General features: G+C 46.1%; 1 protein-coding gene across 3 annotated transcripts in view; it reads right to left on the reverse strand.

Annotated features, from left to right (window-relative positions):
* Positions 1–718: 718 nt before the first annotated feature.
* GLCE (glucuronic acid epimerase) overlaps positions 719–18,952 on the reverse strand; it is a 60,021-nt gene continuing 41,787 nt past the window's right edge. For all 3 annotated transcript variants that reach the window (XM_055002839.1, XM_055002837.1, XM_055002838.1), the window contains 3 exons: positions 12,909–13,504; positions 11,107–11,352; positions 719–5,855 (listed from right to left, as the gene is read on the reverse strand). In XM_055002839.1, the coding sequence (XP_054858814.1) occupies positions 4,831–5,855; positions 11,107–11,352; positions 12,909–13,491 (1,854 nt within the window). In that variant the 5' untranslated portion in view covers positions 13,492–13,504 and the 3' untranslated portion in view covers positions 719–4,830. The remainder of the gene's footprint in view (positions 5,856–11,106; positions 11,353–12,908; positions 13,505–18,952) is intronic.

An 18,952-nucleotide genomic window follows, 5' to 3' on the forward strand; every position in this document is an offset into this window, starting at 1 on the left:
TAATTGGCTAGCGGCAGATGCCTTTGCCACAACAGCTACTGCAATCAGACATTCAGCTGTTCTTCTCACTCACCTTATACCAGACGCTTCCTAAAGGCTTCTGTTAGTATTGAATCTTGGTTGTTTGAAGACACTTCTGCAGTGTCCTGATACTAACAGTAGCCACTGGATTGGGCATAGCTTGTAGACTCCAGTTGGTGTAGAAAGCCACATCTTGGTTATTATCAGGAGCTAAGCAAAGCATGCATATCACTCCCGTTCTGTAGTCACTCCATTGGCTACCCATCTGATGGTGTCAATACTTGCCTTTTAAGGCTTTCTGGGCCTAGGGCCCAAAGGTCTGAACAGCGGCCCGCTTGTCATACCAGTCTATGCAACAACCACACCCAAGACGCCTTGCTGATCTTGCAAAGGTTAGCAAGAATGGCCGTATTAAGTCTCCCTTTGGAGTAACTGCTGTATTAAGGAATGACCCCCAAGAGGAAGTTAGGCGGTTCCTCAAGCCATTCCTACACAAGCCCATCCCTCTATCATGAAAGCATTCCAATTCTGTCAAATGCATTTATGCCGTAGAACAGTAAGGGCTCAGTAAGTTGTCTCATCTGATGTCTGAATAGATCTTTTCTAAAAAGCGCGTTTCTCTCCTTCCCATTAGGCTGGGGGGGGGGGGCAGGACTGGAGCCTGTCTTAGTGGAGAATTAAGCACACCGAATTACACTTGTAAGATTAAAAACTTTTTATTTTACAATTTTATAAAGCAGCTTTACATGAAGCACAAAGGTTGGTCGGTTTACTTTAATAGTCTTTCTTATAGATATATAAACATAATAGGTTCCTTCCCACTGCAAAAAATCATGACCTGCTGTATATAAAACTAACCTGTGCACATTGTGCTTAACCCACAAAGTCTGTACAGCTTTACAAAGGACTTACTGCCCACCAAAAAGGCATCTTGTAAACAATTTATTGCATATTTAACACATGGTGTAAATCCCATATGTAAAAGGAAAACAAAAAACGACGTGAGAACCATGACAAGGCGGGCAAAAGAGAGCAGCTTCCCGGTCAGTGAACGTCTTGCGAGGGCAGGGAAGAAAACGGCCAGCGCTGCCCCCGTCAGCAGTTGTGCTTGTGTCTCACGGAACTGTGTCTCCTAACATGCACAGTGCCCCTTGTGAGAAAACACTGCTGTGTAGTGATGTGACGGAGAAGGTGGAAGCCAACCACAAGGCATCGGGTTAGCGCTTCGATGACCCAATGCACACCAGCGTCCGCCCTATTACAACCCGCCCCCCCTTTAAATAAAGAACGTGCAAGAAACAACTCCTTGGAATTCTATCACCAGCCATGGCTGGCCACCTCAGACACACACACACACTCCCAAGGGCAGACAGATCCCCAAAGTTAAATCGGCTGAGAGCATGCCGAGGCTCCCCCCACCCCAATTAATAGCCCCCTTTGAGCTAACCAGGATTCAGCAGCAATGTTAACACAAGCCATGGTTACCAGAGCTTTCAAAACCTTGGGCTAAACCTTCTGTTAGCACTGCACCATGGTTAACTATGAACAGGGATAGGAGCAGGAACACATGTGAAAGGAAAGGTGAGGTATACATGAAATGACAGCGTGTTTCCAATCTAACCGTGTTTAAGAGATCCGGAACGTTATGGGAGATACCTCAAGGAGCAAACATTCACAATCCCCTTTTTGCAGAAGATAAGCCCCCAATCACAACAAGCCTGTGGGAGAGTATGCTTCTTCCCCTCTCGATCACCTTTATCCACCAGCCACTCACCCAGCTGCCACACGTCTGCTGCCAACAATCCAGTTAACCATGGCGAGAAGCCCGTACTTAACACAATCGTCAGTGCAACCCAAGGCAGCAGGTCAAGGAGACAGAACAAGGCCCCCAAGATTCAAACAGAACAGAGCTAGCTCTTCCAACCTGCTACACCCCTGGCAATCTGAGGCCAAGATGCAGGCAAAAACCTTACACGCCTGGAAGCCCTGGGGATGCTGAGGTGAATCACAGAACCACCAATGCCACAACGGAACTGTCATTTCTGATTGCAACAGAAAGCTACAGTCATTTGGTTAAGGCACTAACTTTTCGCCAAAGTGGTACTTCCAAAACCTGCTGCTCCAAGTCCAGTGGGCTGCACTTTGCAAGAAGAATAAAGGGAACGTGAGTCTTGTGGAAGGGGCAATGCTTCTTAGAAAACCCTCTTTTCTCAGCACTTAGGTATCATTACCAAGGATAGACTTCCAAGGCTCACATCTGCTTTTGCCACCCATCTGCGGCCCTTCGGGCAATTGTTCAACACACACTGGCAGGAACAGAAAAAGTGACGCAGTCCAAGACTCCTGGGTTCCAAGGACTCTCCTTCTCTTTTCCAAAATTCTCCTGCTTCTCAAAGGAAAACCGCCGTTCTCTTTGCAGTATGGACCCTTTCCACCCTCATTTCTCTAACTACGACTTCCTTCACAAACAATATGCTGAATCACCTCTACATGAAGGACACCACAGATTGCTGTCTCAAGACTTGGAGAGACAGAACTGCCAAGTTGCTCACTAGATGCCAAGGAAGTTAACTTTTTCTCTCAAACCGGTATAGGGCAGGGGCCTAAAAGTGTCACCAACTTGAAATAGTTTTCTACCCTGGCATGAAGAAACCATATACTAAGGCAAAAGATGGGAAATCTTCTGGGAGCCATTCGAAAAGCTCACTCACTTCTCCAAGCTCGATGCAGATGCTGCAATTCTGACACATCTTTTGAATACAGCTGCCTCAATGGCCTGAATCCCGCTGAATGTTTCCACCGATAGCACTATCAACACAGCATGATTTCTTCACCTTCTCCCTTCTGCTGGGGCCCAAAGAGCCCATTGAGATTTTGCTTTATGGGGGGAGGGGGCAGGATACAGCAAGAGGTGAGTTGGGGGATCTGAGGTGGGAAGGGGGGAATCAGCAAAAATAATTTCGCCCCTCCCTCTACAGAAAACCTTTGAGAGATCCACCCATGTCCTTACAGAGTAACGTGGGCGATTCTGCAATTGGTAGCATAAGGAATGAATAATTGCCAACAATGAATATCTAACTTGGCTGAAACGCATCTAGAGTTTGTGCTTTGGTGACCAGCCAGGTGGTTTGCAGAAGAAACAACCAATGGCAATGAAAGGGCACTATATATCGGCGAGGCACACTTCACTTGCCCCTCACTGGGAAGGGCATCCTTCACAAATTTTTGAGCAGTTTATGCCTGCCAGTTTATACCCTTTTCAGCAGTTTATACCTGCCATCTGCTTGGATTTCTCAAACATCTGCTTTCTCGGAGGCTGGGAATCAAGTGGGAGTGGCCAAATGCAGGGCATCTGACAGGATGGGAGAAAGGGAAGGAATTTTCCAGGCAGCCCCATAACCCTTTCTAAGCAAACTCTCACCCCAAGTCTCCAAACGACCTCATTAATGGGAGGGTTCCATGGAATGGCTTGGAGCATCACAAGAGGCTTTCCCCAGGCACATCTGCAGCTGGACATGGAGGCATCGACTGAGATACATGGGAACTGCACATGCCTGTGCTTGCAGAAGCCCAATGGGCCAGCCTTCACCATGATTAACACTGGTCCAAGCCAAATGGATGAAGAAGCCAGGGCAGTCGGGTTTAGATCAGGGGCAGAAGGCCGAAAGGGAATGACTCCCAGGCAAGCAACCACAAGAGTCCGGCTCACTTCCCTAGGGATAAGAAAAATAAAATGCAAAGGAGCACTTGCAAGATCTAAATGCTGCAGAAAAACTCCTCAATGCTCATCCTAACTCCACCTGTAAATCAAGGTTTGTCTGTTTGTAACACTATCACAGAGGAAAGAGAAGATAAAGCTTAAAACTGGGCCAATGGAACCAGCTGGAGACCGGGCGGCCACCTTTTGTGCAGTCGGCTGTGGTTGTGCTTAGAGAGCAAGTGCTCCGGCTCGACAACGGGCAAGTTCCATCGAGCACATAGAGTGGGGAACTGCACAAGGACACGGATGGGCTCTTTGGCAGTTCTTGCTGTTGGTGGGGCTTCCACAGAGCTTCACGGGGAATCCCGAAGGGCATTACAATTTCCCCATTGATACATCTTCAAAGAAACGAAGCATTTAAAGTACTTGATTATTTTTAAACAAATAGCTTTGAAATTTCCATAGAAGGAAACGAACGTATTAAAAAAAAAACTTCTTCCCTCAAAAAGAGGGATGCTGTCTACTCTCTGGGATCCAAGTAGGCAAAGGTGTCTTCTAGAAAATAATATTGTTTTTTCAACTCTGCTGCAAACAGAAAGAGTTCTATTGTTTTTATTTTAAAGAGGCCATATTCTAATTTCCCTGGCAGACACTGTATTATGAAAGCCATCTGTATGTTCCTTTTTCTCCTAAATAAGGGAAGGAACCCTCATGAGGACACACACATTATGCTGGAGGGTCACAACGGATCACTGTGGAGAAGATTTGTAAACAAGTTAACAGGGTAATCCTAACACAGAGTATCTCCAGTTCAAACCCACCGTGAGCTTAAACTGAAACAACTCTGCCTATGACAGCACCGCAGGCTTGGGTCCCACCCTCTGCTCGGCAATCCCACCTTCCCATGCTCAAGTATTTATCCACTGGAATGCAATTGGTTAAAAAGATGGGTTTTAAGGACCACTTCTTTGAAACAGAGCCTGCTTTCAAAAGCCAGGACATACACACGCACACACCACCTTTTCAACTATTCCTTAGCTTAGTTCAAAAGATGGCAATTCATCAGCAGAGCGGTCGAGGGGAAACATCGTTTTGGTTCTCAGCTCTGCTCAATTGTGCTTGGCCCTGCTGCCTTTCAGGTAGCTCTTCCACCGCTTGACGAACTCTTTGAATACGGGGGACTCGTCTATCGTGCTGAGCAGCTGAAGCTGGTTGATGTGGGTGGTGTGGTAGTCCCACCGGGCCAAATTGGGAGACGTGCCGAGCATGAAGTGACGAAGGTCATAGATGGTTCCCGAACCCGTGTCATAGAGCGGAAGCATGGCCTTGAGGGACTCCATGCCCCGGTCATACAGAAGCTTTGCCTCTTTTCCTAACTTCTCCCCTGCAGTTTCCTTTAAGTCGTACAGTCCGATCAGGGAGTACATGAACCCATTTAAAACAAAGGAGCTCGGAGAAGTGGGATACTCCTCGTACCAGTCATGTTTGTTCATGAAGACGGCCTTCACGCCGTGTTGCTCTGACGAGAGCTTGTAAGGTGCTGTCGCTCGCAAAGCCGAATTGAGGAACGCGTGGTCCTTTGTCAACAGGAAGGCTCTGACTAGGGTTGAGATAGCTTGTCCTTGTGCCATAGCAGAATACCAACCCGGGTCCAAAGACTTAAAGCCCTCCCCCAGCTTCCGAGTCACCATGATTGGCCACCCGCCCTTCTCATCCTGATTCCTCACCAGCCAATCGCTAGCAGCAAAAAAGGCTGCCATGTGGGCTGTGGTTGAGATGGTGACATTGTCAATAAACCCCTTTCCCTTCACCACCAGCCTCACCACCCTTCTGGGCATGATTTTGGTCTGCTTGACCGCTTTTGTGTTTGAGAGGCCAACCCCCTTCCTTAGGTCCGTCACAAGGTCTCGGGTGACCGTGCTCCAGCTAGTCCTGGGCCCGATGCCATAGGAAATGCTTTTATCTTTAAAAGCGATCAGCTGAGAGTTTGTGATATAGTGCACTGTGAAGAGCTGGTTCTTCTCGGTCGTCTCCAGGACCACGGAAATGCTGCCGTTCGTTACGAATTTGAGGTCAAAAGAAATAATGAAGTCCCTCGAGTTTCCAAGCTGCAGAGAGGCGCCCTCAGAATTTTCTAAAGGGCAATAAAAAGAAGAGGGTGCCATTTGTTAGAAAGTCAAACAAGGATATTTTTTTTTAGTCCATGTATCGATGACAACACGTCAAGAAAGCTATTCCCCTTAGCCTGCCTGCCAAACCAAATGCACATTCTAGGGGCTTTCAACCCAATTAACATTTCAATCGGCTCATTACTGCTAATTAACAACATCCCTACTGGATCAAGCCCAAAGCTCTCCCCTCCCCCACCCCAGCTTCCACCCAGAGAAGGAGGGTATTACCAACCAGAAATTGGAGACACGAACATGTGTGAGCGCACAGACGCACGTTCTTGTTGTATCCGGCTGGACAGGGCAACGCTACTGGCTTTCAGCACCAGAAGCAAGAGCAAGAAGCACCTCCACACAAGAGCCAGCGGCCGGTCTGCCAGAAGCCACTCTCTGCTTTTTTGGGATGCCGCGAGGTTGGCTGGGGCCAGTGAGACCAGAGCAGCCGCCACACTCACCTTGATCGTTTTGGATCAAAGTTAGCAGGCAGGGCAAGGACCAGAACAAGGTGCCACGCAGCATAACAGAAGCCTGTGCAGAAGAACATCCCCAGGAAGGCGGCATCAGCAATTCTGAAAGCCAACACCTACTCCCGGAGGGCAGCATGTCGGCACCCCCTAAGCCCACCATGGGCAGACCTGAAGATCTCTCTGCCACCAACAAAGGGAGAGTGGAGCATGTCAGAAAGGCACAGCAAAGAGCCCTGCACATAGGCCCGTCTGTCTGTCACAAAGGCACAAGATTCCTCTGCCGCCTGGTCTTGGAGACCCAGGCCTAAGGTGCTGGCTAAAATCACTTCATTGTCTTTTAAAGTAATGGACTCATTAATCCTAATGGCTATTGATTAGTTGGAGGAAATGCATTAGGCCCCTACTAATGAGGCTGTCTGGATACAAAGCGGGAGGGGACACGTCACGCATAAAACATTACATTTGAGCTAGGAAAAAGTCTGTCCCTTTCAGCTTGAAACAAAAACGGGAAGAACGGGAAGCAAACACTATGCATTTGTGTTCCTTAAGAGGGCCAGAAACATTTTCCTCATCAGTTCTCTGTGTCTGATTCCCCACTCCTCCTCTTGAAGCCAGCTGGGTGACCTTGGGTCCGTCACAGCTTCTCAGAACGTTCTCAGCCCCCACCCACCTCACAGGGTGACTGTTGTCAGGATAATAACAACACTTTGTAAACCGCTTTTGAGTGGGTGTTAAGTTGTCCTGAAGGGCGGTATACAAATTGAATGTTGTTGTTGTTGTTGCTGTTGTTATTAAGAGCAATAGTAGCTCCTCCCCACTGTAGCTGGTGACCAGGGAAAGGAGGCTGGCTTGCCCAACACCATCTTGCAAACTCATGGAAGAGATAAGTGGATATGGAAAACTTCTGGATATGGAAAACTTCTGGAAATTTTGAAGGCATGAAAAAAAAATGGTTTACTCAAATGGAAATTTGGGGAAAGACTGAAATATATGGCATAATTGCTTTCCTCTCAAAGCTAAACTTATTCTACTGCTTTAACATTAAATGCAGCATTTATAATTTATTTAGCATCTAAAATCATATTATATAGTATATTTATGGGTTTTAAATATATACATTGCCCTGGTTTTCTATGAGCTGAACTGCAAGTCTATTCAATGCAAATGGCTGCACTGTGCGCTACCTTGTATCATCATGTACCTTACTTTTTGCTGAGAGGCTGGTTAACCCTGTTCCCTGAGCTGTGGCCCTGCGTGGCCAGTGGCCTGAGAGTTGGACCTGAAGAAAGATTCTGACCTGGACCAGGTCAATTTTCTATAGTCTGAATGAAATCTGGGGAGAGTCCTGTCGTTAAGGACTGGGAGTTAACCCCTTCTGAGAGCCAGTTTGGTGTAGTGGTTAAGAGCGCAGGACTCTATTCTGGAGAGCCGCGTTTGATTCCCCACTCCTCCACTTGAAGCCAGCTGGGTGACCTTGGGCTAGTCACAGCCCTCTGCAGCTCTCTCAGCCCCACCCACCTCACAGGGTGTTTTGTTGTGGGGATAATAATGACATACTTTGTAAACCGCTCTGAGTGGGCGTTAAGTCATCCTGAAGGGCGGTTTATAAATCGAATGTTATTATTAATGTTATTATTATTCTGCCACCTATCTTCTTTCCTGGAAAAAAGGCATGGCCTTCTTTTTATTCTTGGTTTCTATAAGGCTATCATTCAAGGTATCTGTCATGTCTGTACCCCTACATCCATGTCATTGTTCTATGTGGTGAACTCTTGCTAATGCTGTACCTTCATTTCATTTTGCAAGAAAGGAGTGGTCCTAATAGAGAAAGGAATGACCTAATATCCTGCCTCTAGGAATCATGAGAGAAGGAGAACCCAAGCATCAGGATATCCCCCTCTCCTCAAATGAGAAAGTGAAAACTTCTTGGAAAAAGAACCCCTCACACACACTCACATTCATAGGCTCTAGAGGCAAGATTTATACAGGGATGAGCTGGCTCACAATTGCAGTACCCACACTACAACACAACCAAGAGTCCCTAACACCTCTGTGCCCTCATCTCGTCTCGTCAGATACCTCTCTCGTTCCCTGCACAAGCACACACTCACACTCTTCCTCCTCTATTGTTCGTGTCTTTGTGCTTTTGCCCCATGACTGGAGCAGCCACCTTTGCCCCCTCTCTCTCCCCCATCCCTTTAACAAAATCATTCCTGGACTACCCTGGCTTCACAATAGCCATATGCACTGGACCATTTTTTACTCCGCTTATCTTTTCAGTGGGACCCAAAAGGGGTGTGAAAAAAGAGTAACTACGTCCCGGGCTGGTGGTCCTGGATCCCTTGAATGGGCCTGCTCAATCCGGGCCATCGGCAGCAAGTTACGTGCTAAGAGCCAAGCTTCTGACTGTGAATGATGGCTGAGTAGCCAAGCCAGCCCTCTCAACTGAGTAACAGGCCCATGATGGAAGTCGCATCATGTTATTACCTCACTGGTGTGAAGGCCAGGATTTCAGAAGCAGCAGACAGGAAACAAAAGCTAAGAACCAGAGGGTATGGCCATGGTGAGGAACAAGCCAACGGTCCCAACCACAGAGGAATTTTCACCACCAGTATGGGCTCACCTTGCTATTCTGCTGCTCTTCTCCGCATTAACAAAAGCAACACCTGGGACTAATTAAACTAATCAGTAAACGGTAAGTCACAAAAGTCTTCTTATATTTCTAAGTGCCCAGTGCAATAAATATCATTAATTACTTATGTTACAAAGTTATCAATTCATATACAAAAATACATTTCCATCAAATTCAGAGATAAATATACGGATGTTATACAAAGACAGTATCCTTCCAATAGAGTCTCTCAGTGATTGAGAAAAAGTCTCTTGAATGCCGTAGTTAAACCTTTGTTCTTCTCTTAAACACCGCTAAGCTAAGCACTGGAGACTCCCGCGTAGTTCACTGTTCCGTTGGTGTGCAAAAGTAAAGATGGTGTATCTTTAAATCCCTTCTTCAGGTGAAGAGCAGGAAACGAGTGACCAGGGTCTTGGCTTCCTAACACAAAGCCATGAGCAAAAGGTGGGACGTCAACGTATCTTAAACAGACCAAAATTATTTCTTATTCTGTTCTTTTGAGTAGGTGGACTCCAAAGGACGGGAAAAGGACCTCAAAGGGCCCCAGCCCTACAAGCTGCCAGCTAGATCATTCAGCTTGGTTCATACCACATAAAATTCCTCAGGGGCCAACCTCGCCTCCACCCATATAAGTGACTTTCTATAAATAAAAGGATTTATATTTGTCAAAATCTTGTTTGTTCTTTGATGCTATCCCTCAATAACAAAAAATCAACTGGAAATCAATACACTCACCACAAACAATCTGCTATAATTCTCATGTGCTGCTCAAACGCACCTCCAGGACGGTCATAGTAAAGGTTCCCACCCCCCGGAAGATTTAAATACAAACACGCAGAAGCCCTAAGTTACATTTAAAGAAACAGCATACACAAGCATGTACAGTGTTCCATTCATAAAAAGCAAGATAAACTGTATTCAGAATTTAAACCCCTGGGCTGCAAACTCCCCAATTGATGTATCCGTTGCGCCTCGTGTCTTAATAAATCTGTTTGAATGGTATGCTGTCCTCCTTTGGTTGAAACGTAGAGGACTGTAAATTTGAATTCCGTTTCTTTAGTATGATTCGCGCTAAAATGCTCAACAAGTGGTGCCTCCATGACACGGTTTCTTATTCTAGACAAATGTTCTAAAATGTATGTAACATGCCCTGTGCGTATCCGCATTTTAGAACATTTGATGTCCCACCTTTTGCTCATGGCTTCGAATTAGGAAGCTGAGACCTAGTCACTTGTTTCCTGCTCTTCGCCTGAAGAAGGGATTTAAAGATACCCCACCTTTACTTTTGCACACCAACGGAACAGTGAACTACGCGGGAGTCTCCAGTGCTTAGCTTAGCGGTGTTTAAGAGAAGAACAAACGTTTAACTACGTCATTCAAGAGACTTTTTCTCAATCACTGAGAGACTCTATTGGAAGGATACGGTCTTTGTATAATATCTGTATATTTATCTCTGAATTTGATGGAAATTCGTATTTTTGTATATGAACTGATAACTTTGTACCGTAAGTAATTAATGGTATTTATTGCACTTTGAAATATAAGAAGACTTTTGTGACTTACCGTTTACTGATTAGTTTAATTAGTCCCAGGTGTTGCTTTTGTTAATGATTCCATTGTCTCTTGGGAACGCCTCTCGGTTTAGTCTGCTGTTCTCAGCAAGCAAACTAAAAGAGGCAGGCAGGAGGCATGGACACCTTGCTCTCCCTGCAGCAGCTTGGTCCTCTCTTGAGACCCATGTCAGAGCCCCTTCCCAACCCACTGGCATAAACGATCAAAGCAAGGACTTTGCTATTTTTACGCTCTCTACAGAACTTGGCATGCTGTGGGCACTAAACAAATGTGCTGTAGGAAAAAAGCAAGAGTCCAGTAGCACCTATCAGACTAAAAAAATGTGTGGTAGGGTAGGAGCTTTCGTGAGTCACCGCTCACTCCTTCAGAGGAAAAAGTGCTGAACCAGGTTTTGCAAGTAGAACAGTCAAGCCATTCGTCTTTCCCAAAGCAAAGCTGCCCAACTTCCCTCGCAGAGATGATAAATCACTGACCATCTGGAGAAAGACTGGAGATATGAACCCATAAATTTAGAAAAATAACACTTGCTCCCTTTCGCTGACCTACCTGGGACCACAAAATGCTTGACGTTTGTGAACCTGGACTTGTCAGGCAAGGTGGTGACGGAGCAGCCTTTCGGCACAGTCCAGTCACCTGGCTGGCTGCTTTGGTCCCTCTCCTCCGCTGTCTCGTACACCTCCACATGGGGCGGCTTCTCAGTCAGATTCTTGCTGTAGTGGCTGAGTCCATACTGAGCGATCTGGATGGGGTAGAAATAGCCTTGAGGCCCCCACTGGGTGGATAACGGCACACCTAGGACAGCACAGGGAAGGAGAGAAGACACAACGTGAACTGCCACAAGAACCACAGAACGCCGTGCAGGAGCGGACGGAGGCAACTCCCTCTGGCCTAGTCCTGTTTCATTACACAGGAGTACTTGTGGCTCATTCTGACTAAGTGCATTAACTCTTTGCCTTTAAGGCACTAAAATATAAAGCTACCTTACACACTGGCCCCATCCAGCTCAGGATCTGCTTACCCTGGCTCTCCAGTGAGGTTTCCCAAGATCCTTTTAACTCGTTAAGTATGTCAGCCGCCCTGTGTTCCTTAGAGGAAAGACAGGTTAAAAGAAGTGTTTTAGCACGGTGCCTGATGGGCCATGAAGTAGGCTCCAGATATGTCTCCAGGCCATGCTGAAGGAGAGGCGTCGCCACTGAAAGCCGTGGCTCTGGTTACCACCCACCTTGCCTCTGCAGGCAGGGGCACAGAGAGCAGGGCTTGGAAAGAGGATCTTCTTAACTGGCAGGCTACATGGGACAGGACAGAATCTCTTTCTCTCTCTAGGAAGGATGGGCAGAAGAGAAGCAAGAAGGTAATAAACAGGGCTTTTTTTCTGGGAAAAGAGGTGGTGGAACTCAGTGGGTTGCTCTCAGAGAAAATGGTCACATGGCTGGTGGCCCCGCCCCCTGATCTCCAGACAGAGGGGAGTTGAGATTGCCCTCCGCGCCACTGAGCGGCAAGGAGGGCAATCTCAACTCCCCTCTGCCTGGAGATCAGGGGGCGGGGCCACCAGCCATGTGACCATTTTCAAGACATTCCGGAACTCCGTTCCCCCACGTTCCCCCTGAAAAAAAGCCCTGGCAAAACACTGCCGTTCAAGTTCACTTCAAGCCCTGTACACAACAAGCCAAGGCAGCTGGAAAATCCCAAGTGAGAAGCACAAGCATGAATACAGAAGCAGGGACGGAAGAATTCTAGGCCCTTGAACCGCTGGATGTTGTCTTGTATTGTATTCTGGGTTTTACTGATGTTTTGTCTGATTTTAAATGAATATGTTTATGTTATATTATATGTGTTGTGCTTCGCTTTGAGCCCGTTTGCAGGGAGAGCGGATTAGAAATGCAATAAATAAATAAACAAACAAACAAACAAACAAATAAATAAAAATGCTCGACTGGGTAGCGTGATGTAGGCTGAGAATCTGGGAAACTGGATTCAACCTCAAACCCGCCCCCCTCCAAAAGGTGGTCACTGGCAGACCTGAGTCAGCTGCTCCTTCAAACCTCATCTACCTTACAGGGTGGTTGTGACATAATGGGGAAGAGAAAACCAGGTCTAACATCCTGAGCTCCTTGGAGAAAGGGCAGGCCATACAGAAACTGTATCCTTGCATAGAAGTGGGATCTAAATATTTGCAAACTCTTCACAGCCCTGCCTATGGGGAATTTGGAATGCTTCTTATAGTCGCCTATTTTAAAGGCAAACTGTGACTGTATCAACATCAGATTGACATTTCAGTGTCTTTTTTTTTTTTTTCTGCTACAGACTGTAGAATACAGGTAGCTCAGGTAAGAACCAGAGAAGCTAACCTTCAACCCCACTGATGCACTTCACTCTGTCCCGGACTTCCACATTGTAGCCTTCAAAGGACATGAAGACTCCATCTGGATGGTAAGGGGCTCTCTGGGCGTATACTTTGGAGTAGCTGTGGGAGAACTCAAACCGGTCATAGCCGTCATACTGGGCAATTTTCCCATAGACTTCAAAGTACTTTTCCACCCACGAAAACGGCAGGAAGACCTCGCCACCCTCCCGCCGGCCCTTGATGGTGTGCTCATCGTTGATCAGGCAGTCGATCTCCTCGTACTTCAGCCCCAAGAGTTTGTTCCCATGGAAGCTGCCACCACCGACTACAGGGGGAGCTTTCTGCTGCTCCTGGGGCGAGGCCTCCTCGCTCTGTTGCTTGGCTAGGCTGTTCACATCATTGTTGCTCTCCGACGCCGCTGCTCGCTTGTCCAGTCCGTCCACCCGGAAGGCACCGTTTGGGTCACGCAGGAACAGTGCTGTTCTATCGCTGGAGCATCTATTCCACAGCAGGACCGTGACCAGAGTGAAGAGAACACAGATGATGATCAAAGTCTTATAGGTGACCCGAGCCGCCAAGCAACGCATATTCACATCATACCTAAAAAAGAAAAAAAGAGGATAATTTTTTTTTAAAAAAAGTCCAAGTACATGAGATGGCTATTTCTCTGATCCTGCAGAAAGTTATGGGAAGGTAATGACCAGCACTCAGTCTAGGAACATGGCTCCTGCCATCCCCAGCCACAGGCAGAATTGCAAGTTTACCCGGAGAGGGGTGTGTGTGTCAATGAAAAGATGAATAAGTGGCAAACTTTGCTCCCCTGCCTGTCTCCAGATTACCTTACCGGTCTCCACCTTCCCCTGAGAAAGGCAGCTATGGGAGAGTGCCGGATGTGGTCTTGCGTAGTAGTGGGAAGGAGGTTCACCAGCCGTAGCCAGCACTCCGCACAAATAAATGGTACAATGGAACGTTCCCCCACCCCAACCTGGGTCCTCTACATCTCATGCAGCTTCCATTCTAAACTGATGGGCATTTCTTGGCTGACGGTCCATCTGGAATGGGCTCCCTGAAAGCCACCGATACTCACTACAACTGGTCGGACCAGCTGCTAAGATGCACGCAGCATGCATGGCTTAAGTCTCCAGCTGTCTTCCACCAATGAAGAAATGGCATTTGTACGTACTGGCCACCAAAAATGTCACTGAACTGTTTCTTCAAGATTGTGTGGGTTTTATCCTCAGCCCTTTTGGAGTTTTATTAAGAGCTAGGTATGGGGCAGAGGAATGGAGGACGGGCAGAATGCACTTCAGGAATCGAACCACAAGGGGAAAGGTGGACTATAAAACACGTAGGGGGGAGGTTTTTCTTTCCAAGAGATAACTGGCAGCTATCTTAGGTATTAACCTTTGGGGTTTATCTGTCTTACCCCCAGCCAGCAAAATGTTTTGGTCTGTTAGGATCCTTAAGAAATTGGCTTCTCTTACAACAAAATAGCAAAATGTGGCATTCAGCCATTACAGTGCTACTACAAAGAGCAGAAAGATGTACAATCTGCACATCCGTAAATGTTGAAAAAGCAACAGGAGGCCTGTGAATCGTTTGGTCATTATTTTGGAATCATGTTGTCAAATAAATTCAGGTTTTCAAATGTGGGTTTTAAAAAATACCAATATTCAAAAGACCTGAAAGCCAGCAGGGTGACTTTGGGTCAGGCACAGCTTCTTGGAGCTCTCTCAGCCCCACCCGCCTCACAGGGTGATTGTTGTGGGTATAACAATAACGTATTTTGTAAACTGCTCTGAGTGGGTGTTAAGTTGTCCTGAAGGGCGGTATATTAATCGAATGTTGTTACGTTATTAAGAGAAAGCGAAATTATTTAGTTGCATTTTTTTAAGAAATGCCAGCAAGAGCAAACTCTCTCTCCACTTCAACAAAGTCTGAAAAAACTCATGTTATTTAGAACAACCTCAGCAAATACATTGCTCCTCCACCCCTTTACCAAAGGTAAAAGTCACTTCACTAGCAAACTGGTTCTCCTACTATACCAACATTCTTTAAATTCTGTTAAGCTATTACAGGAAGGGGAGAACTGCCAGAACTCAATATATATCCACATGCCCATTACTACACATTTTTAGAACAAGTTATTAAGCGCCATTTTATGGTGGAAGAGAGACCTCCACAAATCCCACAATTAAGGTTAATCAGAGTGTCTACAGCACTGTCAAAACACTTGAGGATAGAGCCTTCCTACCACGGAGTTAGCCTGGGCAAACTCTCCAGTCCATTTGTCTGGTACTTGTGAAGATTCATTATTAACTACTGCTCACCTTCCTTAAGCCTTCCCGATCCCACACAAGCTCTGACTATCCCCACAGGCATCAAAAGGGATTTTCTTATCCTCACAGCCTGCAGAGAGTTGCGAAGAGGCCATATGCAAAGGCAACGGAGGTCCTTGCATCAAACTGGGGGAATTTCTAATTCAACAAGTTGGGGGTATACTATAAACCTGTGAACAGCTCAGAAAAGCTCCCGACAAATTAAGACCCGCAGTTTGTGTTTGAAGAAAATGCAAGATTCTAATTTTCATGACTGCAAAGAGAGTCAGAAGTAGGGAGGCAGTGAAAAGGCCGGAAGCTACTGCCCCCACTCACTACCCCGCAGATAGCAAGATGAGAATTATGCGTAATAGTAGAAACGGAAGAATTATGCAAATTAATACATACAGACCACAGAATTTAGTTGACCTGGATGCAAAATTTTATTTTAGTTTTACTATAGTGCAAAGCCTCCATACAACATACCTTCTCCGGCGTCTTCAAAAGTTAAGTAGCCCACAATGCCATTCTAAATAGGCTACTCAATTCTATTCAAGTCCTATTCAATGGAACTTACTCCCCAGAAAGCATTCTTAAGAGCAGCACTGCAAATCTCTCAAAGAACCCCTGCTAAGAAGACAAGATTCTATGGTAAAGTCAATAATGCTAGGAAAAGTGGAAGGCAGTAGGAAAAAAGGAAGACGTAAAACGAGATGGCTGGACTCAATAAAAGAAGCCACGTCCTCCAGTTTTGCAGAACTTGCACAAGTCTGTTACTGATAGGACATTTCGGAAGTCTTTCATTCATAGGGTTGCCATAGGTCGGAAGCAACTTGATGGCACGTAACACAACACACACCCCAAAGCAATGATGCCCAGGGTATCTCAAACAGAGACAAAGCTTGTATCAGCAGGACTGTTGCCCCCCCCCCCTTGTTCTTTGGTGCTCACAAAAGAAGATTAAAAAGGTAGGAAAGATTACTTCAGTGGATTCCCCCTGACTTGCTTCCCATATGAGTTCTCTGCTTTTCATCATACTGTTTGTTTGGTTTTTTTGGAACACCTATGACTTCTGCTCCTTTACCACACTATAAGCCCAACTTTCTTTGGGGGCTTGATTTCAGAAAAGCTGGTAGCAACCTGCCTCAGCAGGTTGAAAGAAGAGGGAAACAGAAGCCCTCTGCAGATTCTCTTTACAGGAAATAGCCATGAAAGCAACAGGCAGTGCACTGTTTCTCAACTGGTCTGACCCCAAAGTGGAAGGGAAATATACGCTTTTATGCCAGTGGTGAGTGCAGAGGTTGCGTTTCAGTCTTGGGAAGGACATCAGAACTGTGTTTTCAGACACAGTTGTAAATTCTGAAAGACCTGATCAGAGGCTGACTTTCCAACATTAGTACTAATATCCCAAGAGGGGCTAGACTCCCTCCATCCAGCAACGAGAACAGTCCGCATGGTAAGTATCAGCATTCCACACTCTGCCGAGTGGAGGAGAAAATCCAGGCTAGAAGGCAGATAAGCCATAACCATATCCTGGACAGGCCAGGGGGAATGGAGCCTTGTTGAAGCACTCTTCACCCCAAAAAAGCCTTGGCAGATGTGTAGGTATTTATGTGGTGGCAGCGAAAGAGAGAGGAGAGCCAAGTTGCTACTTGACCAGTTTTGTCTAGGTGCCTGAGGGTCAACATGGTGTTTGTCTGAAGGTGTGGCCTTCTTGTGAAAATGCTGCAAACAGCCTCCTACTAGCAGGCAAAGACTGTCGTGCCTTTTTTTTTAATAAAAATTTGTATTGGGTGAGTTTACATACTAATTAACATACATTCTATTAACCCCTATATTCTTGTTTCCCCCACCCACTCCCTCCCCCCTTTTCTGGTAGACTTCCAACAGCTTTCCAACCCATTATTTAACTATATCCATTATTCTAACTAATACATTATCCAACATAAAAATTATCTTTTCTTATACTATTATTATCATCTTCTAACTTTGTTGTTACCATCGATAAAGACCTATCTCCCCCCTTAATAATGATCCAATAACCGTATTTTTTCCTTAACGTCCCATTTCTTTTCCAAATATCTTTTAAATTTCCCCCAGTCAGTAACAAATTCTTCTGAATCTTGCTCTATTTTCCTTATCAATTTGTCCATCTCCGCCATGTACAGCAATTTCTGTATCCAATCTTCTGTGGTCGGTATCTCTTGGGTTTTCCACAATTGTGCATATAACATCCTTGCTGCCGTTGTCATATATGGGTCGCAAAATCTTCTAAATTTATACATAGCAATAACAACTCTGGGTTCTTACTCACTTTTTTCTGTAATATATCTGACATAACATCAACAATATTCCCCCAAAATTGCATAGCTTTTTCACATGACCACCATATATGATAAAACGACCCTTCATGCTTTTTATACTTCCAACATTTATCTGACATTTGGCTATTCCCATAAGCTAATTTCTTAGGTGTTAAATACCATCTATAAAGCAAAGACGGTCGTGCCTGATTATGTTTGTGTCGTGAGGCTTGTGTTCATTTGAATGGAAAGCTGGCGGCATTCTAAGAGGCTCCTGTGAATCTCGAGTCCGCCTGAACGGTGGGTTAAAAGGGGTGAAAGAAGCAGGCACCAGGCTCGGAGGACTTCCTTTCATCTTTCCTAGCCACAGAAGGGATTGCACTTCCCTTGCCTTTTGTCTCCACTGCTATATTGTTACACGAGCAGACTCCAAAAATAGCTTCTCGTCCTCCAACCGTAAGTTTAACTTTGAGGAAGAATCCATGCATACCGCTGTCTGACGCTGACACCCATCCCCATGGCGTGTGAAGAAAAATGCACATCGAAATTGGAACTGAGAAAACATGAAGCTGCCTGGGGGGATTCTGAGTGGGTAGGGAGACAAGGAAGAGCCTTGCAATCTACTAGGAAGCTTGCAAGATGGTTTCCAGCCAAGGAAGGGAAGTCCTGGGGACTATGGAGCTGACTGTTGGGGCACTGAGCACCATCTGAGGAGGAAACTGATTCGGAAACATTTCTTTCATTTATACCCCACCTTTCTCCACCATGGGGACCCTAAGCGGCTTGCAACATTCGCCCTCCTCCATTTTATCCAGCAACACCCCTGTGAGAAGGAAGAGCCCCGTGGCGCAGAGTGGTAAGCTGCAGTACTGCAGCCCAAGCTCTGCTCATGACCTGAGTTCGATCCCGGAGGAAGCCGGGTTCAGGTAACCAACTCAAGGTTGACTCAGCCTTTCCATCCTTCCAAAGTCGGTAAAATGAGTACCCAGTTTCCTGGGGGTAAAGTGTAGATGACTGGGGAAGGCAAAGGCAAGCCACCCCGTAACAAAATGTCTGCCAGGAAAACGTGATGCGACATCCCCCTATGGGTCAGTAATAACTCAGTGCATGCACCTTTACCTTTTTTACCCCTGTGAGGTAGGATAGGCCCTCAATATGAAAAGTACTAGATGGCTGCTTTACGTCAAGTTCCCCTCCATATCTATCAGAGGAAACTTTGCACTGTGACACATAGGCTGATTCCACACATGTTGGATAATGCACTTCCAATCCTCTTTATAGATCATTTGGAACGGATTTTTGCGAGTGCAGAACAAAAAATCCACCTCAAACGATTGATAAAGTGCATTGAAAGCGCATTATCCAATGTGTGCAGAATCAGCCACAGACTGACTGCATGTCCCTTATTGCAGCAACAACCAAAAACG

This window comes from Eublepharis macularius, chromosome 18, assembly GCF_028583425.1.
Source record: "Eublepharis macularius isolate TG4126 chromosome 18, MPM_Emac_v1.0, whole genome shotgun sequence".
In the NCBI taxonomy this organism is placed as follows: Eukaryota; Metazoa; Chordata; class Lepidosauria; order Squamata; family Eublepharidae; genus Eublepharis; species Eublepharis macularius.